Raw genomic sequence first — 26,321 nt, forward strand, 5'->3', positions numbered from 1 at the left:
GTGCTATCTTGAAATATACTTAGAATATTGTTTATCATGGGTAATTTATTTTCCAAATATGGTATAGATCACTTTTTTTTTGTTAGCAACTATCATGGGTTTTATAATGTTTATAACAACCACCTGCATTATGGGAATGTCTTTTTCCAAATATAATATTGGATAAAATTTTATCCCCTTGATTACTATCATGCTGTTTATCCAGCCTTTATGAAACACAAATTTATGCAGAGGATAACTATCCAGAGAATAAGAGATTTATACCATGGATAATGTTATCCATAGGATAGCCTATCCAGCCTTGATGAAACCGGGCCCATATGTATGTGAAGTTTATAATAATAATTGATAATTTATTCCAGTAATTTAGGTCACCGGCCCATATTACATTTTACAGTTTATATCACGATAACCACAAGTAGGAACACATGTAGTAAGTAACAATTTAAGATGACGTTTTTCACAAAATTATACCTGTACATTCCTTGCCTCCGTGGTTACTATATCCAGAGTTGCAATGGCAAAGGTAACTGCCATTTACGTTCTCGCAAACACCGTTCAAACATGGATGTGTTTTACACTCGTCAACATCTGTAATTACATGTTGCATTAAAAAGATGGACTGTCAATTGTAAAATAGACTGGCAACGTTGATACTTAAGTAAAGTTGGATAGAGTTAGTCGGCAATCAACCGATGTCACTTCGCGTTCCCTATCGTTGAACAAATAAACTTAGGGCTCACACGTATACAAAATAACATAAATTCCCATACCTACGCATAATCCTTTAGCATCGTTTTCGTAGCCCCGAGGGCATGTACATTTCCATTTTGTTCCTGAGCAGATGCAGGGAAGTCCACCACATCGGGTACACGGCATGACTGGCTCTGAAATGTTGTAAAAGAATTTAAGTTTCTCGAAAGAAACGGAAAAAAATCCGGTCTGTTAAATGAAAATGTTGAACATGGTATAAGACAAACATCAAAGCAGCACCACACAATTTTGATATTTTAAACAAATGTTTTGTTCAGAGACAACGGAGCAGGCATAGTCACGTTGGATTAACGTTGAAAACAGGTTGAAAAGTTGAATTGCCGTTGATCTACCTAACTTCAAGGAAAATTCAACGTTGATTCAGCCACGTCAAAACACCGTCATAATGTGACGTTGACTCAAAATATTAATTATTGAAAACGTGATACTTTGTATATCGATACTGTAACTAAATTTATCAAAATAACAACAAAAAGGTTTTAAAGTTAAAGTGACAGTCGTTTTGTGTCTTTAGTGAACTAGTGAATTTTCTTAACTTGTTATTCAGGAATACATTCCAATAAACTGAATTCCTTGCAAGGTCAGCTAACACAAGGATGAATAAGTTGCTGTAAATGTGATGGAGTGAAGTTAATAAAGTTGACAGTTCTTGGTAACCTGTTATAGATAGACATTGGAGATTTTAACTTAAAGGCCATATATTTATATCCTACATATATTTAGCCATCAAACATGTCCTACTGCTAAACACATCTAGGCTAAAAGGGTGTACCGTGCGTAGGTGCAAAACATGCTTAGGAGCTAAATCAGGCCTACCCAACTAACATTCGCGACACCTACGGATCCTGAAAAAAACCGGTACATCAGACCACACTACCCGTTTTCAAGGAGTGTGTCAGATCGCATTACGGAGATTCATACCACATCACAAATTTTGTGGGCCTTCCTGTCATCCGGGTATCGCTTAGGATCATCGCTATCACATCGCTATCACATCACAAAATGGGTGAAGTGGCTGATACTCCGTGATGCGATCTGACACACAACTTGAAAACGGGTAGTGTGGTCTGATATACCGGTTTATTCAGGATCCTAGGTGCCGCGTCTGGTAGGCCTGTAAATGCCTTGAAAAATTCAGACAAAGCAGGTTCTTGGATGTTTTTAAAGTGTACGTTATAATTGTGTACCTGTGTTTTGTACCAAAAATAAAAAACATTTAAGGTCATTTTAATGTCTTTTAATGCAAGAATGTTGTCTAACAACTGGGGTTGATACAATGTTGTTATCTGACGTTGAGTCAACTTTCAAATCCAATGTTTATCCAGCGTATTGTCAACGTTATGGTTAAACGTTGTTTCAACGTTAAAACTACATAATTTGCCCGCTGGGAAAGTTCGTACCTGACATTTTCGTCCAATCAGTGTTATTTACCCTCACATCACATGCACGGCATGCTTCGTTGACGGGGTCTGTCTCTCCGTCTTCATAACAATAACCGTTTATCAGGCAGGCGTCAGACTGAAATAAAGGGATCCAATGGTTCAATATTAGAAAATCAGGTGCATATGTACCTATAAATATAGTAATATTTTGCTGTACTATTGCAAACCTAAATCAATTAAACCCCGCGTTATGTCACCAACAAGTAATAAGGAATCTTAGGTGAAGATATTTAAAGATTTTTAAATTAAAATTAAAATTTGTTTTCTTCATGATGTTATCATTATCTCCACTATGAAAGAATAAAAGGTCATCTATACTTTAGATATAATTTAGAAATACCTTAATGACGCAAGTATGATTTTGACAGTTCACGCAATGAGAATCAAAAATAGTCACTCTGGTGGAGTTTACAGAGAAGTTATGTCCATCATTGCTAATTTGAAGATCAAAACTTTGAACTGGCGTTCCCATAGCTGCTGTCTCGACCAGCGGTGTATCAATGGGTTGTTTTGGTAAAGGGCAGATCATCTCTGCATATGAAAGTAATTTTGCGAATGTTGTGTACGTGTCCGCCACTTCGATACGTTGCCCTGACGTAAGGTCCACCTGTGAATTATCAATTTAAATAAGTGTAACATAATAGATCTGATTATTTGTTATCTAGTAAAAAGCTTTCTTGGGTCTCCCAATCAGACTTTTTCCAAGTAAGGAAACGTCTTTAATTTACAAGGTCTGGGGCTGAACTGTACATAGTTAAGTGTGTCTTTATAGTATCTTTGTCTATGGGACATTGCCTCCGGTGAAGTATTATCTTTTATCGAATTTGAACTAAGATATATCCTTTTATGAAGTACCATCCTACGAAGGGCTATCCTTACCTTATGCATTATAAATCTACAGGAGACGTTGGTGCCGTCAGCAATGTTAGATGCGCGCAAAGCCATTGCTTCACATCTACGAGTACGAATGTCACATATGCCATCCCCATCAATGTCCACCACTTCCGGTGCTCGATTTGCGTCGACAGAACAATCTACGGAGGTAAATCCAGGATAGCATCTACATTCACCATCTTCACATGTTCCTTTACCGCAGCATTTGTTTGGACAAACGAGTTTACTTATCTTTTCAATGTCCTCCATTGTAAAGTTTATTGGAGCAGCAGTGCCAGATGGGTTAGTTGCATTTGCCGTTCCATTGGGCGCTCTAGCAACTGGTGGTGGAAGTTTGGTTCTACTCGCTTCAATAAGGCAACCTTCTTCCATGTTCTCGACTGCCATACTGCTGGACACAGATCTGTCGTCGGTCAACTGAAAAGAAGTATTTTTTAAAATGTCAACAAATTTGAACTAGGTGATATCCCCAAAGCGGTTTGAGTTGTATTGACTCGCTGAAAATACAGTCACGTTACACGTTAGTACAAAATGTTATTGGAGTGCTTCATAGTCTGACAAGATCCTGATTGGCACATACGGATTTATTTATTTCAAAGAAACCTATTCAACTTTATCAGACGGTAAATAACCGTACTTGGCAAAAGGATAACCGATAAAATTCAGAACTGAAACAAACTGTAAAACATGAATCTCACCTGAATGTCCCCCACGCACTGTTTAATGCTCTCACTGAAGTCAAAGTCTGGAACGTTTTTACATAAGTTGTACACTGGGGACTTCTTGATCTCTCCGATACAAAACTCTGTGGCCGTTGCCTCCGTTTCCCCGCTCTCAGTTGGCCAAGTCGGTTTAACTGCTGGGGCAGCGTTACGTTCGTTGTAGTCAAAGTAGTAAGAGTAGCGCGAGATGTCCTGTATGATTTCATCTCTGGTATCTATTCCACTTCGAACGCTTCTTCTGCGTCTATTTTCCGTTCCAAGGGCTGGGATGTTATTTGTTATATCCTCGCCTTTTGTTGTTTCGTGGTACTTGCAAACTATTTTTTTCTCTTCCTGACAGGAACAGTACTTTTTTTCGTCCAATGATTTGCTCTGAGTGAATTCCTCCGGGTCAATATTCGGATCAAAATATGTCCGTCTGCCCGTCCCAGGAACCCTTTAAATGATAAAAGAATTGTGAGAAAGAAAAGTATGGGCGGCGGTTTATACAAAAATTCAAAACACGATTAGTCGTCATCGTTATCAGATCAGTCGAAAAGAAAACACGATTAGTCGTCGTCGTTATCAGATCAGTCGAAAAGAAAACACGATTAGGTCGTCGTCGTTATCAGATCAGTCGAAATGAAAACACGATTAGTCGTCGTCGTTATCAGATCAGAAGGCAAAATACGACTAGTATAGTCATCTAAACGCAACTAGTCATAAAAACGCGATTTGACGCCAGATGGCGCCCATTGTACGAAAATCTAGGCCAAGTCACATGATCCACAGTGATCAAAATGGCGGACGTTACTGAAGCAGCATTATCATATTCCTCGCTCGAACTCGAGAATTATCTCGAGTTCGAGATATTATTATATATATAATATCATTATTAGATTGTACGCGTAGAGATAATTCTCGAGTTCGAGCGAGGTTTAGGGTCACGTAAAAATAGCAACGGCCTTACTATGGGCGGCGGTTTATACAAAAATTCAAAACACGATTAATCGTCATCTATATCAGATCAGTCGAAATGAAAACACGATTAGTCGTCGTCGTTATCAGATCAGTCGAAATGAAAACACGATTAGTCGTCGTCGTTATCAGATCAGAAGGCAAAATACGACTAGTATAGTCATCAAAACGCGATTTGACGCCAGATAGCGCCCATTGTACGAAAATCTAGGCCAAGTCACATGATCCACAGTGATCAAAATGGCGGACGTTATTGAAGCAGCATTATCATATTCCTCGCTCGAACTCGAGAATTATCTCGAGTTCGAGATATTATTATATATATAATATCATTATTAGATTGTACGCGTAGAGATAATTCTCGAGTTCGAGCGAGGAATATGATAATGCTGCTTCAATAACGTCCGCCATTTTGATCACTGTGGATCATGTGACTTGGCCTAGATTTTCGTGCAATGGGCGCCATCTGGCGTCAAATCGCGTTTTGATGACTAGTTGCGTTTTGATGACTATACTAGTCGTATTTTGCCTTCTGATCTGATAACGACGACGACTAATCGTGTTTTCATTTCGACTGATCTGATAATGACGACGACGACTAATCGTGTTTTCATTTCGACTGATCTGATAACGATGACGACTAATCGTGTTTTGAATTTTTGTATAAACCGCCGCCCATAGAAAGGCCGTTGCTATTTTTACGTGACCCTAAACCGACTTCACTAAAGTATTTTATGTGACGACCCGACTTCTTGTAGCGTATGTTCATTCACATTGTTTAGGTACTAGTATTTGTTTTTCAAATACTGTATTTAGGTAAGATTGTTGTGAACGTTTAGATATACACAATATGGTTGAAATCACAAAACAAAATACCTCCAAACATCTAACTTTAAAGGTACATACGAACCGAGCATCGGTGGATAGTGGATTCCCAGTAACACATGTAAACCACTTCTACTAGATTCTTATTTGACTCAAATAAATTCGACATGCCAAGGGATAAACTGAATAGATCACAGCCATAAAAGACCTTTAGACTGCTCCTTTCCTTAAATTTATGGTTGTAAATTTAACCTACTTCCGTAACCTACTTTCCTGCCCCATTGACATACAGCTTAGAATGCCAGCAGAAAAATCTGTTCAAACATCATTTTCGGGTAAAATTTAACAGTGCCTTTTGGTAATTCTCTTAGTTATACTATTTGAAACTATATGCTGGCATTTGGTTGGTTTTTGTGACAAAAATTGACTTTGTATGCAACTTTAACTAAAGAGCAAAGTTATAAGTAGACAGACGAAAGTATACACTGGTGCGTGTGATCATGGGACACATGAGGGGCAAAACACAACCATGATTATTGTCATATACTAACGTAAGAAACAACTGTTAATGGAGTTCAATTTAAAATCTACCTTTACCTTTGTATTTGTCCTTTTAGCTTTAAAAAATAATAAACCAAATATTTAATCTGAGACAAGACGGACTATCTAAAGCTCTTTTGTAAGCAATTTGGTTATAGACTCGCACTTCGGCAACTATTAAACCTCGGTCACAACCGGCCCTACGGGCTCTTACGGCCTGTTTGCGTCGAAATTTTGCGCAGAATCCCATGTGCCGTGCAAGTCCCTCTTCCGAAATTTGGAGCTCGCAGAGAGCCCTTAACCACGCACGGAGGATATTGGACATGTTCAAAAGATTCTACGAATAATCTGCGAACAACGAGGCTTCATACGTAACTTGATCCACTGGCAAGAATTTTGCGAGAAGTATGCAAGTGAGACGTGCGTGGACCAAGACGCACGTCGTAAACAATGGAGGAGCAAATGCCCTGTGCGTGTTGAGTAGGACACACGCCCTCACAGCTAACGAACAAAGTCGAAAGCAAGGCTGAAGTGCGTCGCCCCCCCACGCCAGGAGTATAAAAGGAGTGCTCACGATGCACGCTCCTGTCTCGTCGCTTGTTCCTCGTGTACAATATTTCAAAAATGTCGAATTTTGCTCCAGTCAGCTTCTAATATGCCTCCGAAAGGCAAGAGAACGAAGCTAAGAGAACAGAAAAGAAGGAGGGACAAGAATGAAGGGGGACAGGAGGCAAAGATGACGTACGCGGTCAGTACGTCAATAGAAGCGTTTGAGGAAAGTGTGAAGCAAAAGAAAATTGCTTTCGCCGTGCGTAGCATTCTCTTCATAGATGGTGAGTGCGTGCCACGTACGCAGGTAGCAAGACAAACTGAAGAAATGAGTACATCACACCTTGCAATTAGCGTCCCTGCTTCTCACGTGGACCCTGCGACTCGCAAGGCATACTTACGCCTTTCCATTGCAAACCTTCCTCTATTCGTGTGCCCGGTTGTGACCGAGGCTTAAGGGTAACGGCTACTGCTGGTCTCATACCATCCTCCAGTTAGTATTTTCCCCCTAAATTCTTGAACCGATTCATTTTGGGGGGCAATTAAAGAACAAAAATGGATTTCAAGACCGTGCTTTCCCTACGTGTTTTGGGTACAGTGAGGCCGTGGAGTTCGTAGAGGTAGAAGAGAGTTTGCAGTGGAAAGGCGCAAGTCTGCCTTGCGTGTCCGAGGGGCCACGTGAGATGTCCTTTCAACGGGACGCTTATTGCCAAGTACAATGGCAGTGGAAATTGCACTCATTTCTTGAGTTAGTTTTGTCACCTGCGTATGTATCATGCACTCACCACTTACGAAAATAATTCAGCGCAATTCAACATATGGGTTTCTACGTCTGGTGTACGACCAAAAAATTGGGGAAAGCGTGGGATTTCGTGCGTGATGAGCACTTCCATCTTGACACTTTTGGAGGTCGCAGACAGCACGTAGAATTTTTTTCGACATGATCAACAGCCGCTGCGTGCGGTCCACGAATTCTCAGAAATATGGAAAAAATTCCGACACTGTCGTGCGCCTGTCGTACGGAACACACTGGGCTTGGGTGGCTACGGTGCGTGCGGTTCACGTTGGTAAGGCGCTCGATACACGTACTTATTTCTTGCTTAATGCGTGCTCACTCTGCACTTCCGCACGCCCACCATGTGGACCTCACGGGCTTCGTGCATGTTGAGCGGGTAGTGGTCAGTCCATGCACACGGACCGCGAGTTTAAAAGAAGATGCATGAACGAAAAAGCACTATATCTGCCTTTGATGTCAAGTTTTTGAAATGCCTAAAAAGACAACAAAGAGCAAGAGGGGGAAAGGGGGCAAGCCAGGGCCCCGTATCTCGAAAGCAACGCTTATTGCGAGCGGTCGCAAGCATGGCGATTCCTCCCCAGCAGGCATAGTGACATTGGAACAACGTTGAAAACAGAATGGGACGTTAAATCGCCGTTGATCTACCTCAATTCAACGTCAAATCAATGTTGATCCAGCCACATCAAAAAGCCGTCGTGATAATGTGACGTTGACTCACGTTGTTGTTGGGTTGTTGTGATGCAAGACATGGGTCGTAATTTAGAATATTAATTATTGAGAACGTGATACTATGTTTATCAATACTGTAACGAACTTTATCAAATATAAAAACGGTGCTTTAAAGTAAAAGCGACAGTTGTTTTGTGTTTTTAGTGAACTAGTGAATTTTCATAACTTGTTATTTAGAAATACATTCCATAAACTCCCTCGCAAGGCCATATAACACAAGGATGATTAAATTGCTGTAAATGTGATGGAGTGCTGTTAACAATGTTGACAGTTCAATACATCCTGTTACAGATAGATAGACAGGTTGGGTCGCCCTCCAATATCTCGGAAGCCTAGCGAAGTCATGGTGAAAAATTGCGTCATGGTGAAAAAAGTAGTGTTCTGTCTCACAATAATAGACATTGAGGAAGGCCACGGAGCGACCGAATGCTTTATTTCTGGTTTTTCATTTTGTGTAGAAAATGACACTTTTAAATTTATGATTATTATAAATAGACTACACAGATGAATCATATTTATAAAAAAATAAAAAAATAATGTATGATGAATGTTTAATTTTAGAATTTTTATGCACAATAAAAAATGACTTTAGCATTCTTCACGTGAATATTTACCGCAATGGAAGTCTGTTTTTAGAGTCGAAGGAGCCATGCGAGATGCCTTTCATCAGGGATGCTAATTGAAGGCTGCGATGTCCGGCGAAATTGTACACATTTCTTGAGTTTGTTTTGGTTTTGCTACATGCGTGCATGGCGCGCACCCACCACTTATAAAGAGAATGCAACGAGCGGCGAAAGTAGTGCCCTTTTGCGTAACATTGCTTCACACTTGCCTCACACGCTTGTGATGACGTACTGACGGCGAACGTCGGGTTTGCCCCTTGTTCTCCCCTTCTCTTTTCTCCCTCATCTCTTCTTTTCTGCTCTCTAAGCTTCTTTCTCTTGCCTTTTGTAGGCATATACGAAGATAAATTGAGCAAAATTCAAATTTTTTAAAATTGCTGTTCACGTCGACGTTCATTGTGGAGATACGAGCTTGCGCTGTGAGCACGCCTTTAAAAATCCAGGCGTGGGGGTGTCGCACGTGCGACGTATTCCCGGTGTGCTTTCGACTTTGTTCGTCAGCCAAGAGGGCGGGCTCCGTACTCAACACGCAAAGGGCCCTTGCCCCTTCATTGTTCGCGATGTGCGTCTTGGAGCACGCACGACTTACTTGCAAACTCCTTAAGAACTCCTTGCAAAGGGAGCAAGTTACGTCTGTGGTCTCGCTATTCGCAGATTATTACTTGCAAAGAAATTGCAAGTCTATTGTTCGTCCGGCCAGATTCGGCCCAGGCAGGCAGTATATGGTTGTGCGGGTAGGCTGCCACGTTATATGGCTTGTGTGCCCGTGACATGCATGGTTAAAACGGAAGACGCAGTGTCATTATACAAAATACTTCAGGAACAGGGAGCAAAAGGTAACATTATGAATTAAATAAGTTATGTAAATTATGTCTGCAGGTCGGACATATATATATGCCATGTGCTACCTAATTTACCATCTTTTTTTTATAGGAAGGTGACGTTTGTTGTATCAAGGAGTTATATCTGTTATAACTCCTTGGTTGTATCATCATGCACTTAGGATTTGATCAAGGCTGTCTAAATCCCTATGCGTTGGAAACTGCATACTTTCAACACAGGAAGTAGTAATTCAAGTAAATCATACAGTAAATCAGGCATATGTTACATGTAAGCACATCCAATCTTAAGCAATACTACCATCAACACAATTCTGAAATTCTCCAAATCTTTGTCTTATATTTTATTGAAATGTATACATTGCTTTAAATTCACCCGAATGAAATATATTATATTTTATTTTCATTTATCGCCATGAAACTTACTGGGTAATTGTATTACATTCTTTCAAAAAATATCTTAACATAGCTTATTGCCAAGTGGTGTGGCGGTGCAGATGTTTTTGGGGAAAAGAATGCAGCCCCCCCCACCTGTTTGTGCAGTGATTAAGATTACAGCATGCTTACATCAAGTGGATATCACACAGAGTTAAAATTGCCTGACTTGGATTTACTTCTATTTTTTCCCTCTTATTATGCACGAGGACTGAAGGGACGTAGAGTTGATCTTGTATAAAGAAATGGCAAATCATCAAAGAATAAAAAATATGTATATATATGCACATTTATCACAAGTGTCAGATATAAATCTTCATAGTAAAAGCTTGTCCAGCTTTTCCATTATATTAATTCAGTTTTATTTTCCCACACTACTATTATGGGATAAGATAAAAAAAAGTTCAAATTGAATTTATATGATTATCTCACAGTACACTTTATTATACACATAATATTTGCCAGTTTATTGCACAATGATTTTAGACTACATGACATATGAATTAAGGGATGAGCCCTGAGTTTCACATAGTACAAATACATGTACATATAAAATATTCACCTCTTAAAAATGTCTTCATGTTTTGCTTTCATATATTGAAGTGCGTCCAAGATTAAATATGAACATAATCTCTCCATCTGGTGCCTCTGTGGACCCTATAACATTATGGTTCAAAGACAAACATACATAGAAATTTTCAAAGCTTTCAATAGAGTTGCCCTTCACTTGATAAATCGAGACAGTCTCACAAAATTGTTGTCTCCTGTACTGTGCTGTCAAAGGGGGTGGGGCTATTCCACCAGAGATATGTCACTGAATTTTCTTCAGCGGTCTTGACCACACACATCAGCAGTCAGTGAACAAAACCTTAAACGATGTATTTTTAAGTAATTAAAATAATTGAAAGTTTTTCAGATCCGTTATAATGGACTCAATTCAAAGTAAATCCTGACCAAGTGCTGCTGACGAGATTTGTCAGAGGCATATATGATGTGACCAGAATATCATGCATGTGACATATTGCATTTCTGTCTGTTTGGACATCTATGGCAATAATAATAATAATAATAATAATAATAATAATAATAACTAGAAGATCTGAGAGGCGATACTGAGTCCGGATATTGCACCACCAGCTGGAGTAAGCGCATTCGTATGACCCCCCCCCCATAAAAAAAGGTCACTACCACCAGTCTTGTGCTTGACAAGCTCTATAAAATGCAATCAACAAGAGTTCTCAAAATATGCAAAAAATATAACTAAAAAGGTACAATCAAGCAGATTATTGAATTGACCTGCATTTTCCTACCATTGATCACTCCTGAGATTCTCTAGACAAAAGGCCTATTGGTTTTCCTTGAAATGTGTTGTAAGTGGAGTATATATGCTGACAAAAGAGAAAACATAAACACATCTCTGCTTGTTTTGAAAATATGAGCGGCAAGAAAAACATTTAAAGCTCTGTTCATGGTGGAAAAGTAGGTCAAAGGTCAATTTCAATATCATAGTATGTAAATGTCTATACGAGTTCAATAGAAATCATAAGCATTTCTTTGCAAATTTTGCAGATTAAAGGCCAGAAAACATGCAAAAAGCAATTCATCATAAAAGTAGGTCAGAAGTCAATTTCAAGGTCACACTTAGATTGGCAGTGTATTACTTCTTATTCAAGTTCAATAGTAACTATGGACCTATCTCTGCCTGTTTTGGAATAAAAAGGAACGAAAATTTGCAAAGTTCAGTTCATGGTAAAAAGTAGGTCAAAGGTCAATTTTAAGATCACAGTAAATTGTCATTATATGACTTTCTATTCAAGTTCAAAAGTAACTATGGACCTATCTCTACCAGTTTTGGAGATAAAAGGGAACCAAAATTTGCAAAGCTCAATTCATGATGAAAAGTAGGTCAAAGGTCAATTCAAAATAAAGAAAAGGTCATTTTGGTTGAAATTCTTGAAATAAGAGGTGCTCAGAAGTTCCAGATGTTCAAATTTAATGAAATAATGTGATTTTTGACCAGAGGTTGTCTGCCTCGCCAAGCCTTACGTTTTATTTTTCCGGGGCTCAAAATTTATTATCCATTACCGTACTGCACATTTTGCTATCACTAACCATATGTACTTTTTGATACAGCGTAATCTGCATATGCAAAAAAGAATGGGTCTCTAGCATTAACGGTTCCTGAATTAGAGACAGTATTCATTTTTGGTATCTTATGGCAGCTACTCCCGTGAAAATGCACCGATTGACCCAAAATTCACGGAGATGAAAGATGACCTGAAGGGTAACACTTGCCAATAATATTATTGGTTAAGTCTGTGTAGTTTTTGAATATCAGCGCAAATAATTTTTTTTCGTAAAAAATTCGTTTTTTTGAAAATTTTGGCCCGTTTGACCTTTAAATAAAGGTCAAAGGTCAAATCCAAGGGCACATTTGAAATCTCCACATATGACTTTCGGTCAGCCGTACGTCTGTTGAAATTTCTCCCATAATTCCTTCCGTAGGGTAGATAATTAGCATTTAATTTTGCCATTTTTGGACAAGGGTGCATTGCAATGAGTGCCACACCTAGGCCCCCAGCACCGACAAAGCCCAAATTTTACGTGGAACGAGTTGAGATTATAGGTGACCTAAATCCAAGAGATGAATACGGATGCCCTTACCGTCTAGGAGGAGAAGCGGTAACAGTAACATGGCGGCGGATCCGGCGGAACGATCCTGACGGGACTATAAACCATGTGTACCGCCAGCGCCCACGCTGGTGGTACAATAATATTTATAATCAATACAAATATCAATTATCATAAATTTGAGTACACAAAATGAAATAATATGTAATGAAGCTATCCCACCTTAACATTGAAGTTTAGGCTTAGACTAACAGCAACTGATTTTGGCACCTTCATTCCCTTCAGCTGGGTCCAACTTGTTACTGGTATCTGGAAATATAAGAACGACATTCTACGTATATGTGGACAGACTACTTAACACAATTCAAATCTTTTCTATTTTAAAAATTACACTCGCACACAGAAGTAATCTATAGGTAAGGTAAAAAGAAAACCTGAACAAGTGATTTAAAAAATCTCCACAGCTTCTGCCCTTAACTCGTATACTGAATGTCATCAGTTAGTTTCAAATCATATAAACTTATCATAAATATAAAAGTAATGGAAGTACTTACATGTATGGAAGACTTTGCATTCTCATTACAATCTATGATACCTTGTGCCTCTGTATGATGAATATCTTGGTATGCAGGCGAGTGGTCGTAACTATCTCTGTTAGCAAAATTTTAAATTTCTTCTTTTTCAGTGTTTTTCAATAGTCGTTACTATAGCGCGAAGCCTTAAATTGTCTTCGACGGCAAATCAAAATCTTTACGTGGCACGCGATAAAATTGATCCATTGTCTTCTCAATTTCTATTTTTACCCGAAAGAAATGAAACAAAACTTCGTCAACAGAGCTATTAGAACTGTTGCCTCCATGCACCACACAATAGCGTCCTTTGCCTATCTTCAACTTGTTTCAGTTAGAATGATGAGAAATACAACTCGCTTTTAGCTTCCCAACTATTCAGCAGCATGGCGGTGAAACGGGTATACCAAATACATTACGTCATTTCCGCTTCAGTAAGTGTTATGCAGTAGCGTTCAGGTGAGTCGTTTTGCATTATCGTCAATTACACCGCATCAGGCTATCGCTCGGAAACGGGATTCCAGGGACTCGAATATTTAAAAATTACTCTGTCGGACTACATAAAAAACGGTTCCATTTCTGTCCTGCTTTAACTAATTAACCCTGCGCATACGTTACGGAACATACACATTTTTTCACATAAGCATAGATTACGAAAATCGGTCTAAGGCCATGTAAGAAGAACTATCGTGAAGATAAAATGCATTACATTAATCTAGTACATAAATCCGGTGGATCCAAGACTTTGTTAAATGGGGTATTAAAATTGACAAGTAAACCATTTTTTTAAACATGATGTAGAGCACAGGGTTGGAAAGACTACTTGGCTTGGTCTCGTTTTGATCATTACATATTATCAGGGAGGTAACGGCAAAAAATGTATTAGCATTTTTAACTGTTATTATAATAACCTTCATGCGATTTCAACGCAATAATGATGATTTTTAAATAACCTCTTTGAAGATCCTTACTTCAGTATACCCGGAGCATTCTTATCTGGGATACCATCAAAGTTTCCACATATTCCTTTCATTTCTTTTTTTTTAAAGGCCGGAGGAACACTGACTTTTACATTCAGCCCGTAATACGGATCATCAGATACTCTTACCCAGGCACCAGATGGTAAATTTATCTGAAAAAAGTAAAGGCTACAGATATAATTGAGATTCAGGTATCGCGCCTTGTTTTCGTCAAGTAGGAGTCGTAAGAGTACAGCTGTATGGCGAAAGGTGTAGCCGGTGAGAAAATCGAATAATTTTAGATACTTCTTAGTATATAACCACTTCACAGGATACGAGTTACTACTTCATGATAGAAGACGACTTCATTGGTTAAAAAAGGACCCTTAGGCGACTTCATAGTATATTACCAAAGCATGGGACATTGTATCCAAACATGTTTCAGTTCTGGTTGGATGTGGAAATTAGGCGTAATATAAAGGTCGATATGATGTTTCACTTTAGACCATTGAAGGTAGAGAACTGTACTATGCAGAGAGGTTTTAATTTTGCTCTACATTAGTTGAATATTAATATCTTTAACAAACCGTCTATTCCATTATTCGTGTCATAAAAGTATCTCTTATGTAACTATGACATGAATGTTATGACTTGAAATAACAAGCTGTCAAAATAAGCTTTTCTATTGATATGCAACATAATATTTCGAGAATATCTCCGTTGTTTAAAAAGATAGACCCCCTGGACTATATACTTGATGAAAACGTTTAAGGTCGGAAAGTCTGAAATCTGAATGATTTGAAACGGTCAACTGTCCAGATAGATGTCGGGGAGAATGGAATGCTGGGGATTCATTTTGCAACGCATTTTGCAACCAGAGTTTTTTCTTATTCACTAAACAGTGTGAAGTTTTATAGAGGTAGAATTGGAATGAGGACGGGGTTGTCTCGGCTAGGTACGCTGACATTGTAATTCTTGTTATCTACCCTTGGTCAAGCTTTCCCGTGGGGTGGACAATTACATTTCACATTGCTACTTCCTAGACGTCGGGGATTAATAAACCTATCGTTAGGGATTTACAAAGGCTCTTCGGAATTTAATTGTGTCTTGGGGTGTGGTCGACCCTGGGGATGGTCTGTTCTAATTTTTACAACATATTTTATGCTAGGAACATGAAACTTGGCTACATACCATTTTGGATGTGGAAGGACATTTCATTTTTTGGTGTGGTCCTGGCCCCCGTTTCACAAAAAAAAAAAAAAAAACTTAAGTCGGTTTCCCTGACTAAGAACTTGGTTACCAACGTAATTAAGTCATTACGTCACTATGTCCCCTTTCACAAAGAATCTAAAAGGTCGCTTACGTCGTTTTTTTCTTAGCTGCTAGTCGGCGATGTCTAGCCTCCTTAAGTCGACTTAAGTCGGCAAGCTCAACTAAAACTCGGTAAATGAGAGCATAAACAACACAAATTTGGAAAGAACATACCTCCTTCAAGATATTGTGTTATTATGTCCTTGAATAGCACTGACATTTATGGAATATTGAAAAAAAAATGCCACTTCACCCAGCCGTTTGTTTATGTTTTTGGCCGCTAGACGTCCGTCAGCAGTGTTCCACGATAAGCCAATGTTTAACTGTTACTTTAAAGTTGTATTGAAGTTAAACTAATAAATTAAGTTCAAAAACAAACTTTGTTTGTGTTTTGGTTGATTTTTATTGTTGATAAACGATCGTTCTCGGCCGAAAGAGGCCATAAACGTCATGTCTCGTGAAACTTTTGAAATTTTACACCTCCTTTTCTTGAAGAGTTTCTCGTGCGCGTCGACTACGGTAAGCACACCAAGCTACGGCTTTAGGTTCTTTGTGAAACACCCCTAGTCGATGGCAGCGTAGTCGACCTAGCTAGGCCATTTAGCTCGAGCTAGTCAACTAGGGATTTAAGATTCTTTGTGAAACGGGGGTCTGGAGGCGGTTGAGTCTAACTGACATTGTAATTCTTGCTATCTACCCTTAGACCAAGTTGGGAACGTAAGGCTATGGGGATTGAAAAACCTGTCTTTGGGGATGTGTATGGGTCCTTCTGGTTTTTTTTTGACATTGGGTGTGGTCGTCCCTGTGGAGGTTGATTTTCAATTTTACATCGTTATTCGTGCTTCTACCCATATGCCATTACAGTTAGGAACATGAAACCTTCCAGGCTGATAAGCTTACCATTACCGGGAATGTTGGTATGATATTTCAGGTGTTTCTTTTCCGGGGGTGGTCGATTCTATTTTTCACATCGTTATTTCTGTCATCTATACCCTTAAATTTTAAGGAACATGAAACGTAGGAGATTTTTAATGAATGTGCATGAGTCATTGAGAAATGTACAGAACAGCAGAAGCACATACAGAACTAAATGGACTTCCAGCCATATGCATGAATATAGATCAGGGAATCCAATTAAAAACTAATTCAAGGCCCCACACACTTAGGAACCTTAGCGTTCAACTTCTGTGTGTCTTAACACAATACAAAAATGTTTATTACCCAAGAGTAGGAATTAACATGAGTATTTTATGTTAAAGAACAATGGGACTTGGACCTATGGACCTAGGATTCCTGAGAGTATGGGGTCTTGAATGGATTTATATTAATTTGACCTACATGTATATTCAAGAATACGACTGAAGATCTGTTATTAAAGGGATAATAACTCTTCGTTTCGTGCCAAAATGAATTTTCCTGGAGTAAACAACATTTTCCCATACTTACCAATGGTTAATGAATCCATTTTTACATTCAAAGTTAGTCCCTGTTTCTTTTTCTTAAAGGTTTGGTTTTTGTTCAAACCTCTTAAGAGATCTAAACAGTGTATAGCCATCAATGGAGGTCACGTTGTCTAGAGACAAGCTAAGACATCAGAATATAACTGCCGTTTTAGTGGTAAAACAGAACAAATTATATTTCTATGAGCTATTCACAATATTTTTATTGTGAATACCCCTGGTTTCTGAATCTGACAGTCTGCTTTGAAATACAGGGTCCTTCTGGACCCTGAATAATGTTAATATAGAGAGTCCCCCGGACTCTCTGTTATACCAGACCCTACGTTCTGTTACAGCTATGGCGAAAAGGAGAGTCCTGAAGACTGATAATAAATGAAAATGTAATGTATTTTATATTTTATCCGTGTCTATATTTGAAAAAATAAGCTTAAACTATTAAGCCGATGAATTTCTCGGTGGATGGCACAGCGACCTCATGGACGAGTGGAACAGCGTCAGGCACTTATGGCTAATATAAGTAGAGTATAGGCTGTCTTTGTGTTTCGTGTTCGATCCCTGAACCTCCTTTATATAATTGTTGTTTACTCATTTCGTTGCCAGTACAATTTTTCAATTTTTAATAATATATCCATCACATATTTTATTTTAACTCACACTGGGAAAGGAGCAAATCAAACTATCAAAAATATGATATCAAAATAAACAGATGACCCAAAGAAATGGGACGATGTCCTCCCAGGCTGTGTTTTTGCTTATAACACCTCTGTACACGAAAGCACGAGATATTCTCCCTATTTTCTCATGTTCGGAACGTATGTTCAGTCACTCTATCTAGTTAAACTATTTACGTCAAAAAGATTAAATATTTATGTTAAAGTAATCAATATACAACTCACAGTATACTATTTTTTAATTTCATATACTATATAATTTGTCGTTTTACAGTTGTAATAATAAAGAATGCACATTGGAATTTGCACCTAGAAAATATGTAAAAAACCCAAAGAACCCAAAGAAATGGGACGATGTCCTCCCAGGCTGTGTTTTTGCTTATAACACCTCTGTACACGAAAGCACGAGATATTCTCCCTATTTTCTCATGTTCGGAACGTATGTTCAGTCACTCTATCTAGTTAAACTATTTACGTCAAAAAGATTAAATATTTATGTTTAAGTAATCAATATACAACTCACAGTATACTATTTTTTAATTTCATATACTATATAATTTGTCGTTTTACAGTTGTAATAATAAAGAATGCACATTGGAATTTGCACCTAGAAAATATGTAAAAAATGTGCAAATTTTGTTACAAATTATTTACATTATTCCAGTCAACCAACTCTACCTAAGGACAAGAGCAGAAATAGTGATACAGTGTGCTATGGGGAGGATGACATAGAAGAACGTGTTAAGCTAGTAAATTCTCTCCATGATGTCCATAGACCACAGGCACAGGAAAACATACAGTTTGCCCAACAAAAACAAAAGAGATGTTATGACTCGAGGCATGAAAATGAGGTATTTTTGCATTAAATATTCATTTATGTACTCTATCTAACAGCATGACATAAGTAACATAAACATTCCAATCTTCAATTCTTTGATTAACTGTTGGAAATAAATCCGAAAATTTTTCGACAGTTATGACGCCAATGCAAGCTATTATTTTAATTTACAGGAATTTGAAATTGGCGTTAAAGTTTTAAAACGCAACCTGCGCAGAGAGGATCGGAAGGGTGGAAAATCTGCACAGCGTTACCTGGGACCATACGTGGTGGTGGGAAAGGGTAAAACGAATGGGACTTAAATGTTGCGAGACAAATGTGGCGGGAAACTCAAGACCCCTGTAAATGGTGCTGCTCTTAAATTGTACCAAGAGAAAAGGTACTTCACATTGTTTGCAGTCGACATCTAAAACATAAGAGCGTATATAACACAGTTTTACTCCATTATGGTTTATACTTGTTGGTAAATACTGTTATAAAATTGTATTATAACATGATCATTTTTCTATTAAACATATGCTGTAATACAAAATTTCCGTATTACAGAACACTACATGAAGACAACGAAGATGAACCACAGCCGTCTACGAGTGGAATGAATGAAAATTAAAACGTCATATTGAATAAAATTCATTGTCATTCTTTCTTTGTTTTTGTTCACTTATTGCTTTCTTTTTCCATCCGTATTAAGTAGTTTTCTTAACATGTAAAAATAATGAACGTTTATTTCTTTATATTTATTCAAAAATACATTAAAAAACAATTATTAAGTCTCAAGTGATTGATTGCTATCAATAAGTACGATCATTCTGAAAGGACTCGGAATTTCAAAGCGGTCCAGGGTCCCTACGTTTCAAAATGCAGTGTCACCCGGACACTAGGATTCGAAACTTAGTGTCTTGCGGACTGTCAGTTTTAAAACGTAGCGTCCGCCGGACCGTAAAAGGGTAGGACTCTCCGTTTCGTTACACCTGCCCAACTCTGCGGCGAATCTGATTAAAGTACAATCTATGGAATCAGTTTCATTGACTGACAAACTTATCACCACATCGGGACGGCTACACCCCAAGTCAAACTAAAATCCCCATGTAGCACACTCATGCACCAAAGAGTCATGTTCCTAATTCATGAAATAAATTTTAGTAAGATATTAGTCACACCCCAAGTCAACCCCCCCCCAAAAGATATCCCTATGCACACCCCGAAATTTTAGTTTCCCCAACCTAAAGACCTATGGGTATATAGCAGAAAATACAATGTAAAGATAATTGTCATCCACCCCTAGGGACTGCAGCACCCATAGTCACCAAATATCCGAAGGACACATGCACATCCCTAATGGCAAGTAAAATATCCCAACGTCTCATGTTCCTCACTTTATTGGATAGGGGATAACAGTAACAACGATATAAAAATATACCAAAGGACTGCAAAGTCTCATTTCTAAATATCTACGTGTAGATAGCAGATATTACTGTATAAAAATTACAATTAACCACCCTATGGAACAACCACACCCCGTACTTCAAACCGTTTCAGAGACTAACTAAAATCCTCGTTGCAAAATGCACTGCAGTTGCAAAACGCATTTTCACGACTTTCTTTGATTGTAAAATGCGTTGCAATTGCAAAATGCAGCTCTACAACTGTCATTATGATTGTGAATGGGCCCTTAATTTGAAAAAAAAAAAATGCAGCACACAGCACTGGACAGCTGACTGCTTGAATGTCGGTCACGGAAACCAATTAAAATTTGATTGTTGTGTTCTTGGGGGAGATGACAGAAATTGTGATGTGTATAAAATATAAACCATCCTCCTTGGGGGCAGACACCATGGCAGATTCATCCTATTGTGTCAAGGCAACCCCGTTCTCATCCCGATTCTATCTCTAAATTATTTCAAATTGTTCCAGTTACTTTAAAGAAATTAGTTGCTAAATGCATTACAGTCGCAGATTGCATTTTCACTTATTTCTTTGGTTGCAAAATGCAGCTTTACAACTATCTTATTATATGGAATGACTCACCAGGCTGTAGTGTGATGTAGTTAATTTACGCTCTAATCTTTCACATTAAAACCATGTAACAGGGTATCAAATTCTCGGGTGAGGTGGAAGCATGAAAGCAATAGGCAATCATAAGCAATTATGCTTGAGACAAGGTTACTTCGCAATATAACTTTTTCAATTTATTATGTATAAATATCATCCTACAAGCCTGTCGATCTTGCAGTTCAAGCACGTTAATTAGGCTGCTAAACAACAAGTGATGATTTTCTAGCCATGCGTGGATATACAATGTATTTGTATCTTTACACAAACTTAAAACGTATTTACTACTGCTAGGCTCCGAGTCGTGTGTACTGATTATTCAAGTTGTATGTTAATTTTACCCCTAAAAATATACTTCCGCTGACAGAATTGAAAATACGTTATTAATTTATATTAAAAAAATATTGTACTTAGTTATTTACATAACAACGTTGGCTATGTTAGAACCGCAACTAAATGTTAAAAAATCACGGTATTGTACGACTTATTAAAAAAACCCCGCAGAATCATCACTATCACCTCGCGTACTAGGCAAGAGGGTGCCGCGTCTGATACATAGAAGCGCGTACTGATACACACCTTGAAAAACGACTGAGAAGATAATAACGCCACCACATCCATGCTTCAGGAAAATTTTGATTTAGAGTCTGCATTAGGACATATAAGAAGCTTTACAAGACATGCACTAATTTATTAACCTTACTCTAATTTATTGAATTTTGCATTGTATTTTGTATATTGTATAATCCACCTATTTAAGTTCCAAATAAACATTGTTATTATCAAATTATAATTAGTATTTTCATTATGTTATTATGCTGGTTGATGGAAACTGCATGTTGGTTCAATGATTGTCATGGAAGCATTATCAATATCAGCGATTTTATGTTTGTCGAATACAAGTGAAATATATAAGATCAAGTAAGAAAATAATCCAATTCAGCCAGACAGTTAATTACAAATCATGAGGGCAAATCATTTTAATCACGGGGTATTAACAAGTAGGAAGCGTTAATTTCTCTTACCCTCCAAGCCTTGCCCCCCTGTTCCTTAAACATGTAGGACCCCTTGGCTCTTCCCTCTGATCTTTCACTCACAGACCGATACCAAATACGAGGCGGCACGTCGTAATTGCCATGACGGTGAACCCACCAGTTACCGTGACATATGTCAACAATGAAGATGTCATCGTTTTCGCGAGCAGCAACACCGCAGTTACAGCCGATTGCTCTTGATCTTGTCGTACTGCAGTTCCAATGTCTTACTCGAACCTGAATATTGAAATTTAGAAAACGTCATTATTAACTTGTGGATTATAAATTTTTATCGCTTTTATACACTAAATACCCAATTAAAACATATACTCAACTGCACGTCATTAGATTAGGGACAAGTCATTATTTAACTCAGAGGGGGCTGGGGTGGAGTAGAGTATGCCTGTGATAAAAAAAATCCCGATAGCATTCAAATACAGACTTGACATTTAATTTGGAATATTTTTTTCCAAGTCATTTTTCATCATTTTTTTCCTATTTTGCTGACTGATAAATGAAAATAAGGATAAAAATCGTGTTTTTATAACTTTTAATTATCTCTTTGATGTCATTGTGACATCAGTTCATAAATTGAATTTGCCAGAGAAGCAAACAAAAACACAATGCCTATCCTATGTCATACGACAACCATTAAAAGATATATTTTGGATCTCCATATTTTTCAAATTATATACTTATTCGTTTCACTTAATCGCATATAAATCATTTATTGTCTAATAACTCGCAACGAAAAACACCAACCACCGTTTCCAATACAAATCATTTATTTCGTTAACCCTTGCTATGAGCTGCTGTTTGCTTGGCTGCGTTACAGAATGCGTACACACCACGCACTGACTGTCCTTCACAAACTCTCCGACTATAACCATTTACAAACTTCTCTTATTTCCTCTACTTCTGCTGTTTTCTTTTCAACCACCTTTTATATATTTCAATAAATTCTTTCGTTCCATATTTGAACTATTTCATTTTTTATAGATATATTACCGAATGTGTAAATGCCCAGAATTTACTGTACATCAGAAACCACTATTTTCTAATGTCTTATCCCAACTACTATCTCTTCTTTGTTACCAATTTTGTACATTTTACATTGATCTATGTTTTCTTCATTAATCATAATTATTTCTAAGCACATACCCTTTAATACTCCAATTAACTTATTACAACTGTTCCATTTTGTGCCTTCTCTGATGTATTACTTTCTTGACCAAACTTCTATATCATTTAAAATATTCTTTGTTTTATATTTGCGATTTACTTGGACCTGACGCAGCAAGCTGAAAACAGCCTCGAATGAAATCTGCTCATCTCACATTTCCTTTTATACTATTGTGCAATGCACAATCTGCGCATGTCAAACTCCCCGCCCTATGAACTCATTTCCTCACCTGAATTGCTTCTCTAACACATTTTGCGTTGACTCGTTAAACGACAATAAATTCATTTATATACTTATTCGTTTCACTTAATCGCATATAAATCATTTATTGTCTAATAACTCGCAACGAAAAACACCAACCACCGTTTCCAATACAAATCATTTATTTCGTTAACCCTTGCTATGAGCTGTTGTTTGCTTGGCTGCGTCGACCACAAAGAACGGGCAATTTTCATTTATTCTTATTCTTTAAAAAACAACCATAAAATCATTTTATTATTAAGACATATATGTATACTTACCAGCTGAAAACAAATATATATTTATATATTTATCTTTATAACAAATTTAAAAATGAACACGTATTATTTATCTTAATATTTCTTTTTATATACCAATATTTAGAGACACTTGAATCCTTTTTGACAAACTATCTTTTATATATCCGTCTTTCGCTTTATCGGAAATCCAACGTCCATGTTTTTTAAACAAACGGTCTTTTACTCCAAAATTTCCTCCCGCACGCATACTATGTAAACTAAACTTTTACTTCTTCAAAATTACTCGCCCATTTTTTCCATCTCTGAAATACAGATGAGTACTTGCATACAGTATTTTCTGCTCTTGAATGTTCCAAAACCTGTGGTAAATCTGCATCCAAACTCTTTAGTGTTGTGTCCTGTACCTCTCTCATCTTTGTCCAAATCCCTGTTCTGAAAATCTGTAATAGAAAATGTCCTTTCGCATCAATACCACAAATGTAATTTCTATGCTACTTGTCTTTAATCTTTCTCTCTGATCTTTATTTATTTCATTATGTTAACTTCCCTATTCAACATTCACCTTACAATTCCTCTTTTGTATGACATATTTTCATTCTATAATTTGCATTTTTTTTTTAACTTCAACCTGCAAACATATAACAGATTTTTCTTTTAACCATTACCATGTCATTATTTTTATAATTTATCAATATGTATTAATTTTACATGTAAAACTGAATTTATATCCCATTTATCTTTTCAAATCCAATTTTGATTCCTATTAAATCTCATTTTGATTCATTTCTAATCACATCTCGATTTATATCCAATCACATCTTGATTCATATTCATATCGAACCACACCTCGGTTCATATCAAACCACATCATGGTTTTATCAAATGACATCTCAATTTATATCTAACCACATTTCGATTCTCATCGAACCACATCTCTATTTGTATCAAACCAAATTTCTGTTCGCATCAAACCAAATTTCTGTTCGCATCGAACCAAATTTCTGTTCGCATCGAACCACATATCTGTTCGCATCGAACCAAATCTCTGTTCGCATCGAACCACATATCTGTTCGCATCGAACCAAATCTCTGTTCGCATCGAACCACATATCTGTTCGCATCAAACCACATCTCTGTTCGCATCGAACCACACCTCTGTTCGCATCGAACCAAATTTCTGTTCGCATCGAACCACATATCTGTTCGCATCGAACCGCATCTCTGTTCGCATCGAACCGTATCTCTGTTCGCATCAAACCATATCTCGGTTCATATCGAATCACATCTCGATTCAATTATCCAACAAATCCATCTCTATCTTATTTTTGTTTCTTCATAAATGAATATACTACATAAAATCTTGTGTAACGAATGTCATGATCCATTATAAATCCTTCAAATCACTTCTAGATTTTATCATGTTCCATTGCATTTTATAATTTTCAACCTTTCACCTACTTTAAATCTAATCTTGATCTAACCTTTTTATTCAGAACAATCTATCCTTATTGCCAGAATTTGATGCTTGAAGTTTTTTGATCCTATATAAGAATTTTTGTTTTTCCCTTGTTTGCAAATATCACATCCGTTCTTAAACTTTATTATATCCTTAATATACGATTTCCATTTTGAATTTTCATCTTGTAACAATGGCCAAAATGTTGCTGATTTCCAGTCTGGTACTACCAAAGTACCCTTTGCTTTGCAACCTAGTAAATGATTTATAACTTTTGGCACTAATACTACTGGAGGTACTAACCAATTATTTTCGTTTGACCAATCCTGTAAAAATGCATCAACCGCCTCTGTATTTGGATTCCAAAATTTTGAATTAAAACGAGTTACTTTTGTATTTTCATAATTAGCAAATCTATCTATTGTATAGGATCCCCATTTTTTATTCATAAAATTAAAGAAATTTTCCGTGACTTCCCAATCATCTGTGTCTATAATTTTACTAGTACTGTTTTTACCGTATGTTCTGTATATGGCCATATTGTCCACAGGCGAAGCACTGGTCGTTTGGGTTTGGGAATCTTTTTCTTCGAAATAGAAAGCTTCCTCGATCAGATATACCTGCAAAATTGACTGATGCAGTATAATTCTTTTTATTGTAATTAAACTCGTTTTTGTTACGCCTATTTTGATTTCGTATTCGCATTTTTCTACTGGCTCTCATTTGTGCAGACCGTATTTTCTTTTTATCATCACTATCTTCTGCTAGGTCATCTGATTCGTATTCTTTTACTGCTTCCCAACCTGCTTCTGACTTGTCTGCTATTCTTATAAGTTTATTTCTCTTTTGTAAAATGTCAATGCCTTCTTTTAGTGCCTTACGAGCCTCTTTTACATGTCCGTCCTTAATCAACATATCAGCTTTCTGCATATTTTCGATTACTTCAGTATTTATTTCGAACTGCTTTTGATTTCCCGCAAATTTTAATTTTTTCTGTACTGTCTTGGCTTTTTTATTCTGACTTTGACTTTCTTCGACGAGCTCCCTTTTCAGTGATTTAAACTGTTTGTCCATATAAGACTTGAACACAGAAAATGTGTCCGTCATTTGTCCAGCTGAGCTGTTATCATTTACATCACCTTTCTCATTGAAAGCTCCTTCATTGCCCTCTTCTTTATCTTCTACTGCCAAATTTAAGAATTCTCTGCTCTCACTCTCGGAATCTTCACTCTCCGAGGTTGACTCCCTTCTTCTCTTCGACATACCAGCGATTTACTTGGACCTGACGCAGCAAGCTGAAAACAGCCTCGAATGAAATCTGCTCATCTCACATTTCCTTTTATACTATTGTGCAATGCACAATCTGCGCATGTCAAACTCCCCGCCCTTTGAACTCATTTCCTCACCTGAATTGCTTCTCTAACACATTTTGCGTTGACTCGTTAAACGACAATAAATTCATTTATTGTCTGTAAAGAGTTACACGCTCCACAAAGGACCCTTGCGTCACTGTCTAGTCACAGTAACGGTCG

At 37.4% G+C, this 26,321-nt stretch overlaps 2 protein-coding genes across 2 annotated transcripts in view; both read right to left on the reverse strand.

Annotated features, from left to right (window-relative positions):
* LOC147759960 (von Willebrand factor D and EGF domain-containing protein-like) overlaps window positions 1–26,321 on the reverse strand; it is a 91,636-nt gene that overhangs the window by 2,541 nt on the left and 62,774 nt on the right. The gene's annotated exons all lie outside the window — the stretch shown is intronic.
* Window positions 461–26,245, reverse strand: LOC147759961 (uncharacterized). The gene is made up of 7 exons (XM_086995626.1): window positions 25,307–26,245; window positions 3,809–4,268; window positions 3,096–3,527; window positions 2,557–2,823; window positions 2,175–2,292; window positions 774–887; window positions 461–591 (listed from the first exon to the last, which is right to left on the reverse strand). The coding sequence occupies exons 1-7, from the start codon at window positions 26,050–26,052 to the stop codon at window positions 461–463; spliced, it is 2,268 nt and encodes a 755-aa protein (XP_086851752.1). The 5' UTR covers window positions 26,053–26,245.

This window comes from Lingula anatina, chromosome 9 (genome assembly GCF_051362555.1).
Source record: "Lingula anatina isolate TDL-2025a chromosome 9, LinAna3.0, whole genome shotgun sequence".
In the NCBI taxonomy this organism is placed as follows: Eukaryota; Metazoa; Brachiopoda; class Lingulata; order Lingulida; family Lingulidae; genus Lingula; species Lingula anatina.